Below are 17890 nucleotides of genomic sequence, written 5' to 3' on the forward strand. Positions count from 1 at the left end.
CAAAGAAAGATAAGGCAGTAGAGCCAGAGAAGTGAGCGCAGTACAGATAAGGAAGCACACGAAGTGCCAGAGATAAAGGAAGTTTTAAAAGTGCTGACGTTGAATCTCGACTACCTCGACAACTCTCAAGAGGCTGCAAGTTTTACTAACATCCACACACACATATGCGCACATACTAACATTTTGAAGTGGAAACACTGGTCCAGTCAGCACATAATTTGAAACTTTTAAAAGCAGTAATGGCAGCTACTGAATTTAATGTTCAAATATTTAAAAGTGTCCTAAGTACATACATTAAAAGTTAAAGAGTAGCGAAGGCAATGGGTAGAGTAGCCGTACCATTTCCATGATTGAGCGCAGGGGTAAGCAACAACTCGCATACGCCTTCAAGCCTTCAAACACCAAAATAATATCGCTCAAAACGTGCCACAGCCACACAGTCTCATTCGCATTGCTGTCATATTCTTAAATACCCTACACACATTTTAGTTAAATAGCGCCACGTGCCGCTACAACGCTCGTCAACGAAAGTGTTTATTCAATTTTACTGTTACTTTTAGTTAGCACATTTTGTTGCTTCTCTTTATGAGCTTGGCTGCAATATGGCACCGCTTGTTTGCAGAGCGTTCTTTCAGGCGCTTCACACGCTGAGTTATGTTCGTTTTATTGGCTAATAATGGCAGTGTTGTACACTTAATTAATGAATATAATGGGTGCTTAGAGAGAGTGCGGGTGCTAAATGGCAAGGCTTTCGTGGTATATTCCATTTGATGGGTTGCACATTTGTGGGAGTACAAGCCGGTATTTGAAGTTTATTTTATATACGAGGGTTGCTTGAAAGACCCGAAACTACTTCATTATTTGGGCTAAGCCTTTTTTATTTACAACGTAGTCTCCTTATAAGGCCCTCGCCTCATTTGAAATGGTGTTTTTTGGGTGTTAGTAGTCCGATGGATCCGAGGCAACCAAGTCCGGAGAATAGTGGGGATTTAAAACGAGTTCGAACCCTTATTACTACTGCTACTTTTTCCCACTTTTCGGGCAATGAATAATCGGAAGAATCATTAATTTTTTGAAGTCATATGGTTTAAAGTGCTACCCGACAGGTGCGATCGACCAGAGTAGATGATAAGCGGAACGTCTGGTGAATATGGCGTGTGAGAATTTCCACGGTAGAACTTCCCAATGCAGTATTTAGCCTAGAGCAGTAATGGGCGCGCTTTTCTTATACTGCTCGATTTAACATCATCAATCGGGTGTGGTAGAAGAAAAAAATTGTACAATTAAAAAAATAAATCAACAGTGCCCGCAATTGACCGTTTTTTGGAGCCAAGATGGTCACTTCTTAACACATCCGTACCAAAGACCTCGGGCCTGATTCCAGCGAAGACCGGGCAGACGTACAGAAAATGGTCCTCCTCTCCACATGCTGGGCAGAGTGCACTGTCTAAGATGCCTAGATTTTCCATGCACTTCGCCCATGGAAAGTGGCCCCTCATCAGTCCAACCAGTTGCCTATAGTCCCTTCTGCTAAATGATTTGTCAGGATCTGCGACAGTCGGTCGAACATGGCAGGTAACATCAGTTTTGTTCATCTGCAGTCTCTCTCAGCCTGCCAAACTCGTTTGTGGGTTAAAGCAACCCGATTGCTAACCGTGGATTCGATAGCTGCAGAAGGGAGAGGCAGAACAAAGAAGTTGACCTCAGAACTCACCCCAGCTACATAGTCAGAGGTCTCGATACCCGCAATATCCACGATAGCATCATAATATTTTGTCTACCAACATAGTTGAGCCTGGATTTACAAGCCACAACTATATCGTACAACATCCCGAGGACGAATTACCTGTTACGATGCGCTCGCTCAAACATTTCGCGTATTACTGCAACCCCTACAAGTGACTGAAAGGTAGGGGATCTTGCAGTCAGACCCAAACTTTCTTTCAATCCCATCTGCAGAAGCTGTCAAGCGGTGGGTGTGAAAGAAAGTCTCTTCCATTATTTAAGCGAATGTCCAGGTTTGGTCAGAACAAGACTTCGCTCTTTCGATAAATCTCTCCTACAACAAATTAATGAAATCCCAGGCATAGAGATAAAAAATTTGCTGTTCTCACAAAATGGATCTGACTTAAAAAAAAAACCAAGACATCACACGAGAACATTGGTAATCAAACGGCGCTAGCCGCTAATCAAGATTATTAAGATTATTCAAATACACAACCACTTCAAAAACAACAACAACATAACGCTGCCACTAGCCGTTCTATTTCTACATTTTCGACGGACACCAAGTTCTTTAATTATTTTTTTAAGTAACACAGAAATTTTTCATACAAAATATATTTTGCAACTAGACTGCTACATATTTTCTTTGAACCTGAGAATGTTGTGCATCTACAACCCACTTTTGTTGCCCATAAAGATTTAGTTGCGATAACCCACAATAGCTGAAAATTAACCAAATTTCATGTGAGATTACGGCGGGGATTTCTCTCACGCGCACACTAGCACACCTGTGAACTAAACCAATCAACAAACAACATGCAAAGGGAGAACCAGACACCATTATAGGGATCAACAGATCGAATTGCATATACTCGTATATAGTGTAAAACTACAAGTATATGCGTGTATAGCCAAAATAAAGCTGAGAGAGTAAGTGAGTGAGTGCATTGTTACTATGTGACAACCGCACAAGTTGTGACAGAGCAGAGAATAGCAAATAGCGGCACTGGCATAGAAAGCAACAAATGCATGCTCTTAGTGCCCCTAGCTCACGCTCATTTGCCCCTCTAAACCGGTATACGTTTCAATGATTTTAATTTCGGATCATAAAAGCTGCACTCACACACATATTCACTACTTATCACCATACTCACACTTCTCCACTTCAACTGAAGCACAATCCGATTTGAGGTTTGCTTCCGATGTAAAGTGGTAGAACTGTGTAGCTGTTGTAAGTCCCGAAGCAATGTGCTATGCGCAATTGTGCGGTTCACATACACGTACATAGCAATGAATACACTTACATATACATATGTACATACCTATATGTACATTGGTATTTGTGCGTCACTAAATATAACGCATGTCATTTGATGTCATGTCAAATTATGTCGTTTTCTGAACCACAGGGATTTGCACTTACCTCAAAATAGCATGATAACCTGACATAACGGCATGCACATAATGGCAACCACAGCATGCCAACCACAAAAGCATGTTAGTACGTATATACACATACATATGTATGTATATGTAAATGAGAATGGGAATGTGCTGGTGCTGGTGCATAAGTCGATAAAATGAATTGTGGTTTAATTTAGTAAGATTTCAAAATGATAAACAATAAATTCCAACATACCTCTCAAATTTCTGTATGCCTGAAATTTAAAACCAAATAGGTCATATGGCAAGGGCATACTGTAGCTACTGTGCAACCTACATGTGTGCTTATCATGCAAAACAAGTTGTTTATTTGTACATGGAAGCGACATAGCATAAATAATAGTCACACACCCACACGCAGCCACCACGGAGGGCCGAGCACTCAAGCGGAAGTCTACTACAGTTAAATTCATTTGTACCAAACTGGTTACATTTCTAGTGTACGTTGAACTGCTAACTGGTTCAAGTTAACTGGTTTCTCTTCTCATCGCTAGCAACTGGTGAATATGACACGTTGCTGTCCATTGAAGTGGATGTCCAACGAGAATGAATGGTGGGTACGTTGCACATTTCCCAACAAGCACACAGGTTTCAGGGCGACAAATTTTCAAAACATATGTTCTAGCTGCTCGCAGCGTTGGGAAAATCTAAAGAATAATAAAATGAGAATATTTTCATTTAACGTTAGAATTCTTAACTTGAAGAGATGTAATTGTAATTTTTTTGTCTTATGGGCAGGCGAGGTGTGTGCTTCTGTTTGCGCACGAAATTCTTCCCTTTTTAATATAAAAAATCATTTTTCATTTTCGGCTGCTTCTGACGCAAAAAAACGATTATTTGCTAGTACATTTCATCTTCAACACTTTCACGCCCTAAAGACAGATGTGGCTACCAGCGACTTGCGTAATGAGGTGGCTCGAAATTGTCCAAATCCTACTGGTTCTAAGTAAACAAGATTTTCCCTATAGGAAATAAGTAATCATTGCAAGTGAGCATCTAAAAAAATATTACATCTATAAAATAAAACCACCGAAGTACTCTGGTTGACAACACTGACCAGCAAAGCGCGTATGGTAATGAAGCGAGCGATTCTGGGCAACTATAAAAACAATTTCAAATTTGCATATGTATAAGTACCTATGTGCATATGTATGTTTATGCGTAATAAACATTGTGAAAATAAATAAAATTGTGGGAGCAGCTGACCCTGAAATATGCGCATGGGAGTGGATGCTGTCGCTGATATGTCGGAAATTTTCATTTTTCGTAGCATACTTTGGGGTGTATCAAGCCCAAATGCGCCCCTTTCAAAATGCGAAATCCTGCGCATGAAATATGTTTTATGGAAGTAGCCCTATGCATGTATGTATATGCATTTGTACTTGTGTAGTTGATATTTTTTATTATGTTTTTCGTACATGCGATTCTATGAGCCAACCTTGAGCAAAACAAATGAAAATGCAAAAAAATCAAACAAATATTTTCGCCCCTTTTTGCAACTGCAAAAGTATCGATACTGTTATTTTTTTTTTTGTTATTTTTTTAACAATATATTTACAATTTATTCTTTAATGTCCCTGTCCTGCCGTTTGAGTCTCACTATTTGGTGGAAATATTATTTTCTCTTTAACTGGCCTTTGAGTAGCTTTGCATTTGCGCGCTGAAAAGTACACAAGCAGATTGTTTTTTAACACATTTTCTAGCCGTTCAAGAAGACTCGGAAATTCAGTGTCACAAACAGTCGCCCATAGCAATCGTAAAATTTGAATTTATGAAATAAGAAATCTCTAACTTTGCATTGCAGTTGTAAAAAGGGAGGTGGTCTAAAATGTTTCTTGACGCCCCACACCGCACAGTTTTGTGACTATACAAAGTTAGGTAGAAAACAAAATCGATTATTTGAATTTCCCCTCAAAAGTCAATACCAGTTAAAATTTAGTTACTAAAAGTGTTCGAACTGATGATATATTTTTAATGCATAAAAAAAATGAATATAGCTTTTCAGCTTCTGCCTTCTCTTATCAGAAATAAGATGGTTATACTTAACACCTAAATTGTTTTCCAAAACCTATTTTATTAAATTTATTTTATCCTAAAATAATAAAAATGAAATAAACTTATAAATAAACAAAACTCACAAAATTAATTGTATTTGTTTCCAAAAAATATTATTTAAAATAAAATTAATTTAAGAATGAGAAAGATTACCTCGAGTTTTTCACAAAAGACAACAAAAAAATTACCAAAAAAATATGAAAAAAATTAATTTGTTTCCAAAAAACATTATTTAAAATAAAATAAATTTATAAATGAGAACAAAGACACGATAGACAAAAAAATGTCCCAAAAAAATCACAAAAAATATGTATTTGTTTCCAAAAAACTTTTTTTTACTTTAAATTTTTTTAACTTTATTTTATCCTAAAAATTAAATTATTGATAATATTAATTTAATAAACATAGAAATATGAAAAAATCTGAGAGGAGTGTTTTTCACAAATGACAAAACAAATATTTCAAAAGAATATTAAATTTGTGTTCGAAAACATTTTCAAAAAAAATTATTTTATCATAAAGAAATAAAAATAAAATAAATTTACATTCTCACAAATGAGAAAAAATCTGTTTTTTATTACAAATGGCAAAAAAATGTTCAAAGAAAAATTTCAAAGGAAATTAAAATTCTTTTCCAAACTAAAAACATTTAAGAAGCAAAATAAATTTATAAATAAGAGAAAAACCCCAAAAAAATTTTATTTTATTTATTTCCAAAAGGATTTATTAAAAAGTTTTTTTTTTAGACTAAAATAATAAAAGTAAACCAATTTTAAAAGTAACCAAAATATCTAAGTAGGAGGCTTTCATAAATGATAAGAAACAAATTTTTCCAAAAAAATTATACATACAATATTTACGAAAAAATATTCTAAAAAGTTTATTTCAGCCTAAGAAAATAAAATTAAATAAATTATTAAATAAGAAAAAAATTTGAGAGAGGGGGTTTTCACATAGGGCACAAATGTATTTTTTTCGAAAATTTTTTTTTAAAGTAATATATATTTTAGTCTAAAAAATTAAATTTAAATAAATTTATAAAAAAGAGAAAGGATCTGAGAGGGGGCTTTTTCACAAATGACAAAAAACAAATTTCCCCAAAAAATTTAAAAGAAAAAAATATTTGCATACGAAAAAATATTTTATACAAAATTTCTTTCACAAATGACAAAAAACAAATTTCCCCAAAAAATTTAAAAGAAAAAAATATTTGCATACGAAAAAATATTTTATCTTTTTGCATTTGTTTCGAAAAATTTGTTAAAGGTTTATTTTATCTTAACAAAAATAAAAATAAAATAGATTTATAATAATAATCAAAATCTGAGACGGGTGCTTTTTATATACAAAAAATTCCCCAAACAATTTTCAAAATTATATTTGTTTCCAAAAAAATTATTTTCAAAAAGTTATTTTAGCTTTATTTTTTGCTTCAAACCAAAATTTAAAAGATTTATTTTAGCTTAATATAATAAAAACAAAATAAATGTATATTCACTCACAAATGAGAAAAAAATAAAAGAGGTGTTTTGCCCAGGTGACAAATAAAATGTCCCCAAAAAATCAAAAACTGAAAATAACATTGGCTTCCGAAAAAAATTCTTTTAGAAGTTTCCTTTGCCCTACGAAAATAGAATTAAAATACATTTTTAAGCAAGGAGATCTAAGAGGGGTATTTTTCATACAAAAAAAAAAACAATTTCCCCAAAAATTTAAAAAAATTTTTTTAAGTTTATTTTGTCCTAAAAAAAAGAATTAAAATAAATAAGAAAAAAATTTCAGAGGGGTGCTTTTCACAAATGACGAAAAAATTCGCCAAAAATTAAAAAAAAAGTTTCCCCAAAAATTATAAAGAAATTATATTTGTTTCGAAAATAAAATTTTTTTTAAGTTTATCTTGTCCTAAAAAAAATAAATAAGAAAAAAATCTCAGAGGGGTGCTTTTTACAAAAAACAAAACAAATTTCCCCCAAAAAAAAAGAAAAAAATTATATTTTTGTATACATATGTATATATAAATTTTTTAGTTTTTTAATTTTTTTTTTTTAATTTAGTTATATTTTTAATTTTTTAAATTTTGTTTGTCCTAAAAAAATTGAACTAAAATAAATTTGTAAATATCTTAAAAGAAACTAAAAATATTTTATTTCAAAACTACACACCAAAATTTATTTATTGGATAAATCTCAATTTGATAAAAATTTTTCAAAATTTTTGAAATATTATAAAAATTTTCAAATCTATAAAAAATTTTCAAAATTTTTTCAGCTTATTCTTATTATACTGAAGCCTACAATTAAACCAATTCGCAGAAGAATTAAATCTCATGTCTAAAATACTTGGCTCACTTGGCATGGAATCGCTTATACATACATATATGAAAGTCCAGCCTTCGGTCGCATAAGGGGCATCTGGATCGGTAGGAAGATCTTCCCGGATGATGATCCCAAAGAGCTTCACCTAGCGCACCTTCTTTGTTCCGCCTGATTAAACTTACTTAAGCAACCATAGGAGCAACGGTTGCACTTTGACGTCAATCACTTGCCAATCTGGACTACCTGTTTGAAGAGTGGGATGCACTTTACTGTAGTTAAATAGGCGAGCGTCTAAATGCCTGCATATATGAGTCGCTGTCAATCTCCAAATAAAAGAAAAAATCATGGTTTCGGATGATCAAGTAGACAACTTACATATAGGCAATTCATCCTGCTCTTAAGCTGCTGCTTTGTCTTGTACTACTTTCCGAAGAATATTTCTGACGAACTCTATGATTTTTATTTTAATAGAAAATTAACGAAAAAAGTTGACCATGAAAAGTTTTGTACATATTATAGAAATATCAAGCGACTTAGTTATGAGAGCTGAAGTGCTTGCAGAAAAATCATTAGCAGAAGAATTTTCGAGCAAATTAAATTCTTTCAAGGCTCTTTGAAGGATTTTAAACAAAATTTTCTTTAACACTTTCTTGTAGAATAATGTCATGATTCCTAAGGCTTCAAGACCCATAACACAAACAGGAGGAAGAACTCAGCCAAACACCCAAACAGGGTGTAAGCGTCAGTTATATATATATACATATATACATATATAAACTCGTGTAATTGGATTAATTGAAAAGTTTGTGGCAGACTATAATTTATCTCTAAACGTCTGCCACAAACCCTTCACTTAGTCCCCAACTATGCGCTTATCTCCTTCCATCCTTCTCATCATCAGTCCTAATTCACTTTAACAATTTTCGTTTACGAAAAGAAATTTCCCCTTATCGAAGGAAATTTACTACGTAGTTACACATTTTTGACCAGCTGCGTGTCGCATAAATCATGCAAGCGTAAAAAATGACAATCTCATTAAATATTTTAATTACATCAGCACCTGAAGACCTTGCACCAATGACATTGAAGCTGATTCTATTCATGAGCAAATGTCGCCAACACACATATACACATACAAATGCACATTCCATTGGGTGCGTGCGATTTTCATAGCTGCCAAAGTCTGAATGTTTTATTAGTGCCACAAGAGTGTCAAAATTAAAAATTTAAAGGGAATAAAAGTTAATAAAAGGGGACGTAGCAGAAGAGTGAAATTGGTCAAGAGAGTGAAAGAGAGAGATAGAGAGAGGAAGAGGGAGAGAAATAGTGTAAGCGGAAAAGAAAAGGATAAACTTTGGAAATTTGTAGATTCTGATTTCAATAAAAAATCTGACACAACACCTTAATCACTTGCAGCGCCTAAAAGCAGATACATTAAGTGATACTGGAACACGGAAAAACACATTTTTTCGTAATAAAATAATCTGAGATTAAATCGTTTTACCTTTCGGTGTGAGCGAAGAAAAACAACATTAAAATAAAATATGTGAAAGAATTTATTCCACTCCTTTAGTGTAAAAGTTAAATCATTTTCAAGGGCGTAAAAGGAAAGGGATGTATGGGACAAACCTAGTATTAAATTAAATTTTAAGAAAGAATATAAAATAGTTTTTAATAGCTTGTATGCCCTCCGATGTTTATTTCAACTGATACTAGTCGTCGTGGTATTTTAACAAAATTTTTAAAGAAAACAATCTTTTTTTTTTATTTTATACATTTATTTATTGTTGGTGCGCAACTAAGTTCTCACTGTTTTTTTTTTTTTTGATGAAAATACAACTTTATTCTGAAAAAATGGGTACAAGTGAATCATTGAAAGTATTGCCCATCACTGGCTACTACTCTTTCCCATCATTCTGGTAGATCTCGTATACCGTCGCGGTAAAACTGTTCTTCTTTTGAGGCTATCCACGGATCAAGCCAATTCTTGATGTCTTCATATGAATAGAACTGCTGGTCAGTTAGACAATGTGCCATCGATCGGAACAGGTGGTAATCGGACGGTGCAATATATGGAGAATACGGCGGATGTGGCAGGATTTCCTATTTCAGTGTTTCCAGGTAGGTTTTAACGGGTTGGGCAACGTGAAGCCGAGCATTGTCATGCTAAAGAATCACTTTTTCATGCCTCTCCGCGAATTGTGACCGCTTCTCGCGCGGTGCTCGGCTCAATCGCATCAATTGAAATCGATACCCATCCACATTGATGATTTCGTTTGGTTTTAACAGTTCATAATAAATAACACCAACTTGGTCGAAGCGACGACGTAGAAGCATAGCTTTCTTTTCTTTGGATTGCTGTAATGAATCCATTTTTCATCAGCCGTTGCGATGCGATGAAGAAAATCCTTCCTTTTTTGCCGCTGGCTCCACAGGCGAAAAAACGACGTTCAACATCCCTTGGCTTTAACTCATAAGGAACCCAAGTCCCCTGTTTCTGAATAATTCCCAAAGCATGCAATCGCTTGGGAATGGATTGGCGGATAACTCCTAATACTGAAGCAAGCTCTTCTTCCGTTTGACACGGATCCTAATTGAGCAATGAATCCAATTCAGCGTCTTCAAAGGTTTTTGGCCTTCCTTCACGTGGACGGTCGTCAGCATTAAAATCACTATCTTTGAAGCGACGGAACCAATTTCGGCATGTTATTTCACTTAAAAAAGCATCTCCATAAACTTTTTGTAGCTCTCGATGCGCTTTAGCCGCCGTTTTTTTCGAATGAAAGAGGAAAATGAAAACTTCCCGCAAATGACGATTATTCGGCATAAAATCAGATATTTTCACAAAACCAAAAGTATATGATACCAAAACAAAATCACTAATGTGTCTAAACAGTTTGTTTACCATATGTCTAAGCTTGGTTTATGACGTTTAGGTTATGTTAGAATCGACTAGCATACACTGCTGGCGGCATCTATGGACAAACAGCGGGAACTTAGTTGCGCACCTAATAATTTTTTTTAATTTAATTTTTTTGAATATCTATATTTTTTTTTTATTTTATAAATTGCCATTGGCCTTTATTAAACTGGCGTCTGCCTTGCTTGCTAAGAATCCTCCAGAAGTTCTCCATTGAGCTTAAGTCAGGCTAACTGCGGGCCACTTCAGCACAGGACTACTTTTCTCCGCGAAAAACTGCTTTGTACGCTTAGCGCTGTGGATATAAACATTATCCTATTGATACGTCCTGGACTCACCATAAAATACTTCGCCAAAATTCAATAAAGTATTAGCCAAGATATCTACGTAATTTTCTGCGTTCATCTTATGCGCATTGAAATAAATTGGGGTCTTGCCACGGCTGCTAAAAACACCCCGAGTCATAAACGAGCCGCCGTGAGAGTTTCGTGAATGAAGCGTTTGTGATGGCTCGCGTATATCTCTCCAATACTTCTGATTGAGATTACTTTTTTTTTCATCCCTAAAATTAATAGATTGCCATTCGTATTCCCAGAACTCATGATTATCGGCGAGTTCGAGTTTGCTGCTTTGTGGCGTGGTGTAAATTTTGGTTAAGCCAGTATATTTTGATATTTTAAGCTCAAAAATTTTGAGTTCAAATTTATTGTATTCTTCTCTTCGTAGCAATGAGAGGAAGTTCACATCTAATTTGGTTAGGGCTGTTGTTTCTATTGACGGCCAAGCCTTTTATCTCTCTCGTACAGCTGTCGTCAATCTTACACTTTGAACCAGTTCTTTTAATTTTTCAGGAATCGGGATCTATCAGAATTTTTAAAAACTTTGTAAACTAAAAAAATTTAAAAATTACCCCAACAAGTAATAAAATCTTAGCGCAAGCATTTGCTTTTGTCTTTCAAGAAACCCAAATTCCAAGCAACGCTCAAACGTAACGGGACTTGATATATAATCGGCACTTACACCCTTTTTGGATGTTTGTCCGAGCTTCTCCTCCTATTTGTAGTGTGCGTCTTGATGTTGTTCCTCAAATAGAGGGGAGTTTTAAGCCGACTCCGAACGGCGGATGGTTTTTTATGTGGAAGTCTCGGAAGTCTGCCATTGCTTGCCGAGAGGCGACTGCTATTAGAAAAAACGTTCTTTCATTTGGTGTTTCATGCACGAAGATTCGAACTTACGCGCTTCTGAATGGAAAAAATATTTACCACATTTTTACTGTCTTTTTATAAGAGATTGCTTTTTTTTGCTGTTATATTCGAGTGGCTTCATAAGTGATGAAATCAATGGGGCTCATCATATATTTATATAAGTTTTGTATCCCATTTTGAGTGCAAGCAGCTGTGTATATGTATGAAGGTTTTCTGCCCCTGCCTCTGTATCTCCAATAACTTTTCTAGCGTTTAAATAATTAATCACTCAGCTGTGTGGTCACTTCTAGTTACCGAAATTTAATATTTATTGGTTGTTAATGTGCGCCCAAATTATAAAAAAAAAAATATCCTATACTATAGAAAATCTCTTATACCTCACATAAATAATTTTTGTATAATATTGTTGATTTTTGTTTTTTTTTTTTGTTCTCATTTCAGGCGAACGACTCATTCAGTATGCTAGTGAAAATCTAGTCACTGAAGTGCTAATACACCCTCAGTACAATACACTCATACAATGTATGCGTAATCTGCTGAGTAGTTTTACACGACATCGTCATATAATACACGCTGGCTACACGTTCTCTGGCAATGGTTCCTGGATATTGCAGGTGGGTAGACATTTTTTTACAATTCCCAATTAGTTAACTTATTGAGTGACAGCCCGAAGCTCTTTAATTGCATTAGATTTTTGCGATTTAAGTTATCAACTATAGGGGTTTTCAATAAGAATGCTGACAAGTTATTGAGCATAATTGAAGTCATGGCTATCTCTCGCACCAGTGCACACTGTGAATTTTTATCGTTTTAGGATGCCAAAATTAAAAAAAAAAAGTTCTGCGAAAATGATTTACTTTTGGTATGTTGTGTAAAAATTACCAAATTTTACGACAGTGTACTCAAAATTTATCAAAACAATAGTTTTAAGAAAGATAACCGTTTACAAACACAAGCCGGAGCGTCAATTGAATAATTTTTGTTTATTATCCGAACATCGCTGTGAAGTTTGTCAAAAGATATAATACGAAAAATTTTGTACTTCAGGGGTAAGTAAGAGGATTATAAAGTTTTTACTATCGATACAAATCCGCTCAGTAAAATATCACTAAAACAGCCATAGCTTAATATTATTTTTGATATTTTACTGAGAAAAACTTATATTGGTCCATCGAGTTCCGTCCATTCTTTAACAGCGAAACGACCTTTAGGATTCTGTGTTTCAGACACTGGAATAAAATTTTGCTACAATTTGCTACCACAGCTTTAAAAGAAGTTTTCATTGCGATTCCTCGGAAAGAACTTTTTGAAATTTAGCTGACGAGCTCAAAAGAAACGCGTCGTGATGCGGTGTTAGAGAAAATTTTTGCGGTGATCGGAAGAGACGTGGATACTAAAACGCTAGGAGAGCGTATAAAAAAACTGTGTTACCAATTTTCTTCAAAGTGGGAGGGGTCTTGCCGAGTTAAGGTCCGTGTTCTAGCCCGTAATTATTGTTAGTTTTCAAAGAGTGAAGACTTTGGAAAATACCGTCTTGGTGTTGGGCCATCAACTTCATCCTCTATTAGATCCAATGTAGGTAGACCACATGTGGCGTTTTCCGATTCTTCTCTTCGCACAAAAAAAAGAAAAGCAAAGAGTCTTTTAGCAGTATCAAATAGCGAACAAGTGTTAATGGCGGCAGAAATGGGACTTAGATCAAACGGTAAGAGAAATTCCGCAATATTATTTAAAGAGCTGTGTTTGTCTTCACCGTCAAGAGGTACTGTGTTGAAAAAATCTCGACTTTCGAAAGAGCGCAACAAAAGTTTATCGCCAGACCAAGCCCTTGCACTGATAATAGATGCAAATGATTCAACACATGACTATAATATGCATAGACAGCATACAGCAGAAATAAATCCCAAATTATATCCGTCGTATAACTGCATAAAAAAGTCCAAAGCTTTATGTTACCCAGAAAAAATCACAGTAGCCGAAACGTAGCCGAAATTGAGTTGCAAGCGCTTATTGATCATAGTATAAAAAGTTTGTGTAACGCACAAAAAGAAGTACTGCTGTCGATTCCCAGTATTAAAGAAGTTTTCGTGACTTTCAAATGGGGTTGCGATGGCTCGGAGCAAAAACGGTATAAGCAAAAGTTCAGCGAAGAAAATCAATCTGATAGCAGCATGTTTTTTGTTTCACTCGTACTTCTCCAAATGTATACTCTAGTTAATGAACGTAGAGTTGTTATATGGAGGAACCCTGTTCCATCATCAACCAGATATTGCCGTCCCATTAAATTTTTGTTTGAAAAAGAAACGCGAGATGCTATTGTGAGAGAAGTAAAGATTGTGGAAGACCAAATTTCTAATCTTCTTCCTACAATAATTAAGATGGAAAATTTAAACTTTAAAATTACTAGTACACTAATTTTGTGTATGATTGACGGTAAAGTATGTAATGCACTTTCAGCATATACCTCATCTCAAGCATGTTATATATGTGGTGCTTCAGCGAAGGATATGAATAATTTTAGCGCAATGAAAAGTTCACGAACTCAAACAAATGAAGACTTATTGCACAGGCTTTTAATATCATCCGATCCGGGCGTTGGTTGGTTGGTTGGTTAGAGTGGTGATTCATCCAGAATCCAACTAGCGCTTCCGCACCATTTTGTTGCCACATCCTCGTTACCAAATTGTTTAACAGTTATTTGCAGCAAGACTATATCCAGTCTGTGCGGTTTAGGAACCTTATTAGGTTGTTGACGTCTACGCCAGACAGTTGCTCGAGACTCTCGAACAGCGGTTTGCCCAGGGTTAACATTCTGTCTTTCCATAGGGCAGGGCATTCACAGAGGAAATGGAAGATTGTTTCTTTTTCCTCCGGTTGTTTACAACTATGACAGTATGTATTGTGAGGGATACCCATTTTGGCGACTTGTTCTCCGATAGACCAGAAGCCAGTTATGACTGCCGTAAGTCTGCAGGTGTCCCGTCGTTTCATGTTTATTAATGTCAACGATTGCTTGAGGTTGTAGGTGAGCCATAACGTTCTACTGATTTTGCATTTCGTCTGGTCTCTCCATCTACAATCTGCAATTCGAAGGTATTTTAGGGAAATTGCATTCTTGACCGCACCTAGTGGAGTGAATACTGATACTGCAAGAGCGCTATTCATGGCAGATCCCCCTCTTGCCAATTCATCAGCTTTTTCGTTACCTTCTATGTTCCGCTGTCCCGGGACCCAAATCAAGGTTACTCTATGGTTTTCACTCAAGTTGGTGAGGCTATTCCTACTTTGCTCCACCACTTTAGAGGTTGTTATAGTCGCGTCCAGCGCCTGGATTGCGGCTTGGCTATCCGAAAGAATAGCGATCCGGGCGTATCACGCCCATTTTTATTTTCAAATCAGATTTAGGTATCTGCAACCACACTGCAAAATTTGAAATGAATTGCTTCATTGGTTTGGCTGTTATTAATTTTGGCATCCTAAAAGTGAAAAAAGTCACAGTGTGCGGTGAGGAAAACTGACCACCAAGCAGGGGTTATTCCGCAGTATCGCAATCGTTCGACACCGCCAAAGTCCGTACAAACTAAAATATTGCTCAAACTCAGTCTGATCCAAGCAAGTACAGTCAATGAAAATTGGACCACTCGACTGACGGACCGATTGCCCTGGTAGCTAATATTAATATAACATTTATTGAAATAGCACCTCTCGAATCTGTAGCATCATAAGAAGCCGCGGCGCTCTTCTAAATAGTTTGGGGTGGTCACTGACATGAAAAAATGAGAAAAGTGGGCTTCCTTATTAATTTTTTTCAACAGTATTTGAGTTTATTTAACAAAGCTAATAATACGGAATTGTTATATGCAGTTTTAACTTGACTTCATTAGGTTTTTAGAAAAATAAAAATAAGAAACTTGATAGGAAGTGATGGCCATATTTTCAATCGGTGGATGGCTGTAGTGGTCGATAAATATCTCGTAAATAATCGATCAAACAATTTACAGTTTAAGCTCGTTGTCAAGTAGACATTTCACATTACTATAGATAGTCTTTTGCTGTCTTTTGTTTATTCCATTGAGTTGTGCGTTACCGGGTGTTAACAATGGAAGTCAACAAAGAGGAAATTCGTGAAATTTTTCAGTTTTTCTTTGATAAAAGGGGAAAAAGCAAGTCGGCTGCTGAAATTGTAAATGGTGCCGATATTTTAACGTGCAATTTTGGTTTCGCCGATTCCGTGCAGGCATTTTTGATGTTAAAGATGAAGCAGTATTTCCTCGCAGAGAAAGTAAAAATCGTGTCGATGTAATTCACCCTTTTATTATAAGAGCCGTTTTACATTTTAAGCATCGCCTACTATATTGTGTATAATTGTACAAGTACAAAGTTCCATGTGAAGTACAATTGTTCGTATAAGAGAGCAGGATTGGTTTGCAGAGTTGTATTTAGAATTCAACAAAAGAACATGTCGATAAAATCATACCGCAAATAATCGAAATTAACCGTCATGTCAGTAGTCGTCGCATCGCTCAGAAGCTAAAGATCGGCCATAAAACAGTTTTAAGCCATTTTTGTAAAAATTTTAAACAAAAATAATGAATTTCTTCTTCCCCAAACTAATATAATTGGCGCTTACACCCTTGTAAATGGAGTGGCCTACAGTTTTAAGACGACTCCGAACGGCCGATGGTTTTATAACGAGCTTTTTCATGGCAGAAATACATTTGGAGGGGTAACCGAATGGAAGTCACGCACCAAGCCAAGCGTACGTCAAGTTTCCACTAAATTCAATCGAAGCAAAAAAATGTTCGCTTTACTAATAAATTTAGTACTTGCAGAAGCTCAAGACTTTTTTGCGAAAACTAACTAAATAGCGACTTCTGAATTACCGGAGTCATCGACATCAAAAACATAATTTCCAGAAAAATGCGGCTGAGAGCTTCTCTCTCTTTCGTAGTCGCATATCTCACTTGAGAACTCTCTGACTTGAAATTTTACAAAAAAATAAATACTCAACTCAAGCAATCAATTTTTCGAAAACTTTTACTTATCTTAACCCTTTAAAATATGTCGTACTCGTTGACCGATGGCGCACACGTTGACCTTTCAAACAAATAAATCAAATAAAAATAAAATGCATAAAAAAATGCCTTTAAATCCTCCAAACAGCTTACTTTACCCCTTTCAGCCGCCTTTTATGGACAACCTCATAAATAATAATTTCTTATACCCAACACCGTCTGCTAAGTAAACAACCAACGAGCTTTCCATTTTCAGCCATTCTACCCCACACGAATCTGAGTTATTTTCTCGCTCCGATTTTAGGCGTTCATAAAGTCTAGTCCCTTCAGTCATGGAATCGTGTTGGTGGTGTTGATGGCTGCTTAGCGATGTTAAAATAAAATAATATTAAATACTTCAATCATTTGCCGAGGTTTATACTGGCTCAGTGGAAGAAGTCAGAAGTTGACCCTGAAAACCGGTATGTCACTTGGTGAACGATAATTTCTGTTTTTTTTCATATCCCTGTTCACTTCGCTCGGGAGCATAGGGCCTCGATAAGACTCTTCTATCGTAAACGGGTCCGGGCTATTGTCCTATATGTTATCGGCATCTGCTATTTCGCGCAACATCGTCCTTTGCCAAGTGATCTTTTTCTTACCTTACAAATTCATAAATGCTCCGAATTATATTAATTTGTGTTTTCCACATTATTTTTTATTGCAGGATGGAACCTTCTCCGTCTCTGACTTCTCAGAGGCGTTTCAGGAACACGACGTACAGCGTGTCATACGAGCCTACGCCGACACGATTACAATGAATATACATTGTGCCGATGCCGGTCACTGGTACAGCTTGCCACATAAAAGTTTTACACGCCTCTGTAAAATACGTATCAATCCCGTCGATGTGTTGGACACAAGCAGTGAGAGTATCAGTGCATTTATTGGTGAGTTCTATTGAGGCAAATATATTTCATCCATAACACGAATTAAATTTACCATCTGCCTCACAGACTATCTCGCACCATTGCTCGTGCCCACTTCCTTGCGCGAATTACTTGAGACTTCGGATGTTGTAGGCAATATACGCTTTACACATCCTACTCTGTATGTCTTCCCAGGTGGTCAGGGTGATGCCGCACTCTTCGGCATCAATGGTTTTAATATGTTGGGTAAGTGGTGTGGCATTGCTGAAATTCGGCGGAAATTCAATTAATTAAATTCTTGTTT

At 35.8% G+C, this 17890-nt stretch overlaps 1 protein-coding gene across 3 annotated transcripts in view; it reads left to right on the top strand.

Annotated features, from left to right (window-relative positions):
* The window catches only part of LOC128858841 (microtubule-associated protein futsch), an 88460-nt gene that overhangs the window by 50461 nt on the left and 20109 nt on the right, over positions 1-17890 (top strand). For 2 of the 3 annotated variants that reach the window (XM_054095365.1, XM_054095366.1), the window contains exons 1-3: positions 12110-12277; positions 17385-17607; positions 17674-17832. In XM_054095365.1, coding sequence (XP_053951340.1) covers positions 12188-12277; positions 17385-17607; positions 17674-17832 — 472 coding nt within the window. In that variant the 5' untranslated portion in view covers positions 12110-12187. Of the gene's footprint in view, positions 1-12104; positions 12278-17384; positions 17608-17673; positions 17833-17890 lie in introns of those variants that run through there. The other variant, XM_054095367.1, reaches the window with a different exon arrangement.

The sequence above is a fragment of the Anastrepha ludens genome, chromosome 3 (genome assembly GCF_028408465.1).
Source record: "Anastrepha ludens isolate Willacy chromosome 3, idAnaLude1.1, whole genome shotgun sequence".
In the NCBI taxonomy this organism is placed as follows: Eukaryota; Metazoa; Arthropoda; class Insecta; order Diptera; family Tephritidae; genus Anastrepha; species Anastrepha ludens.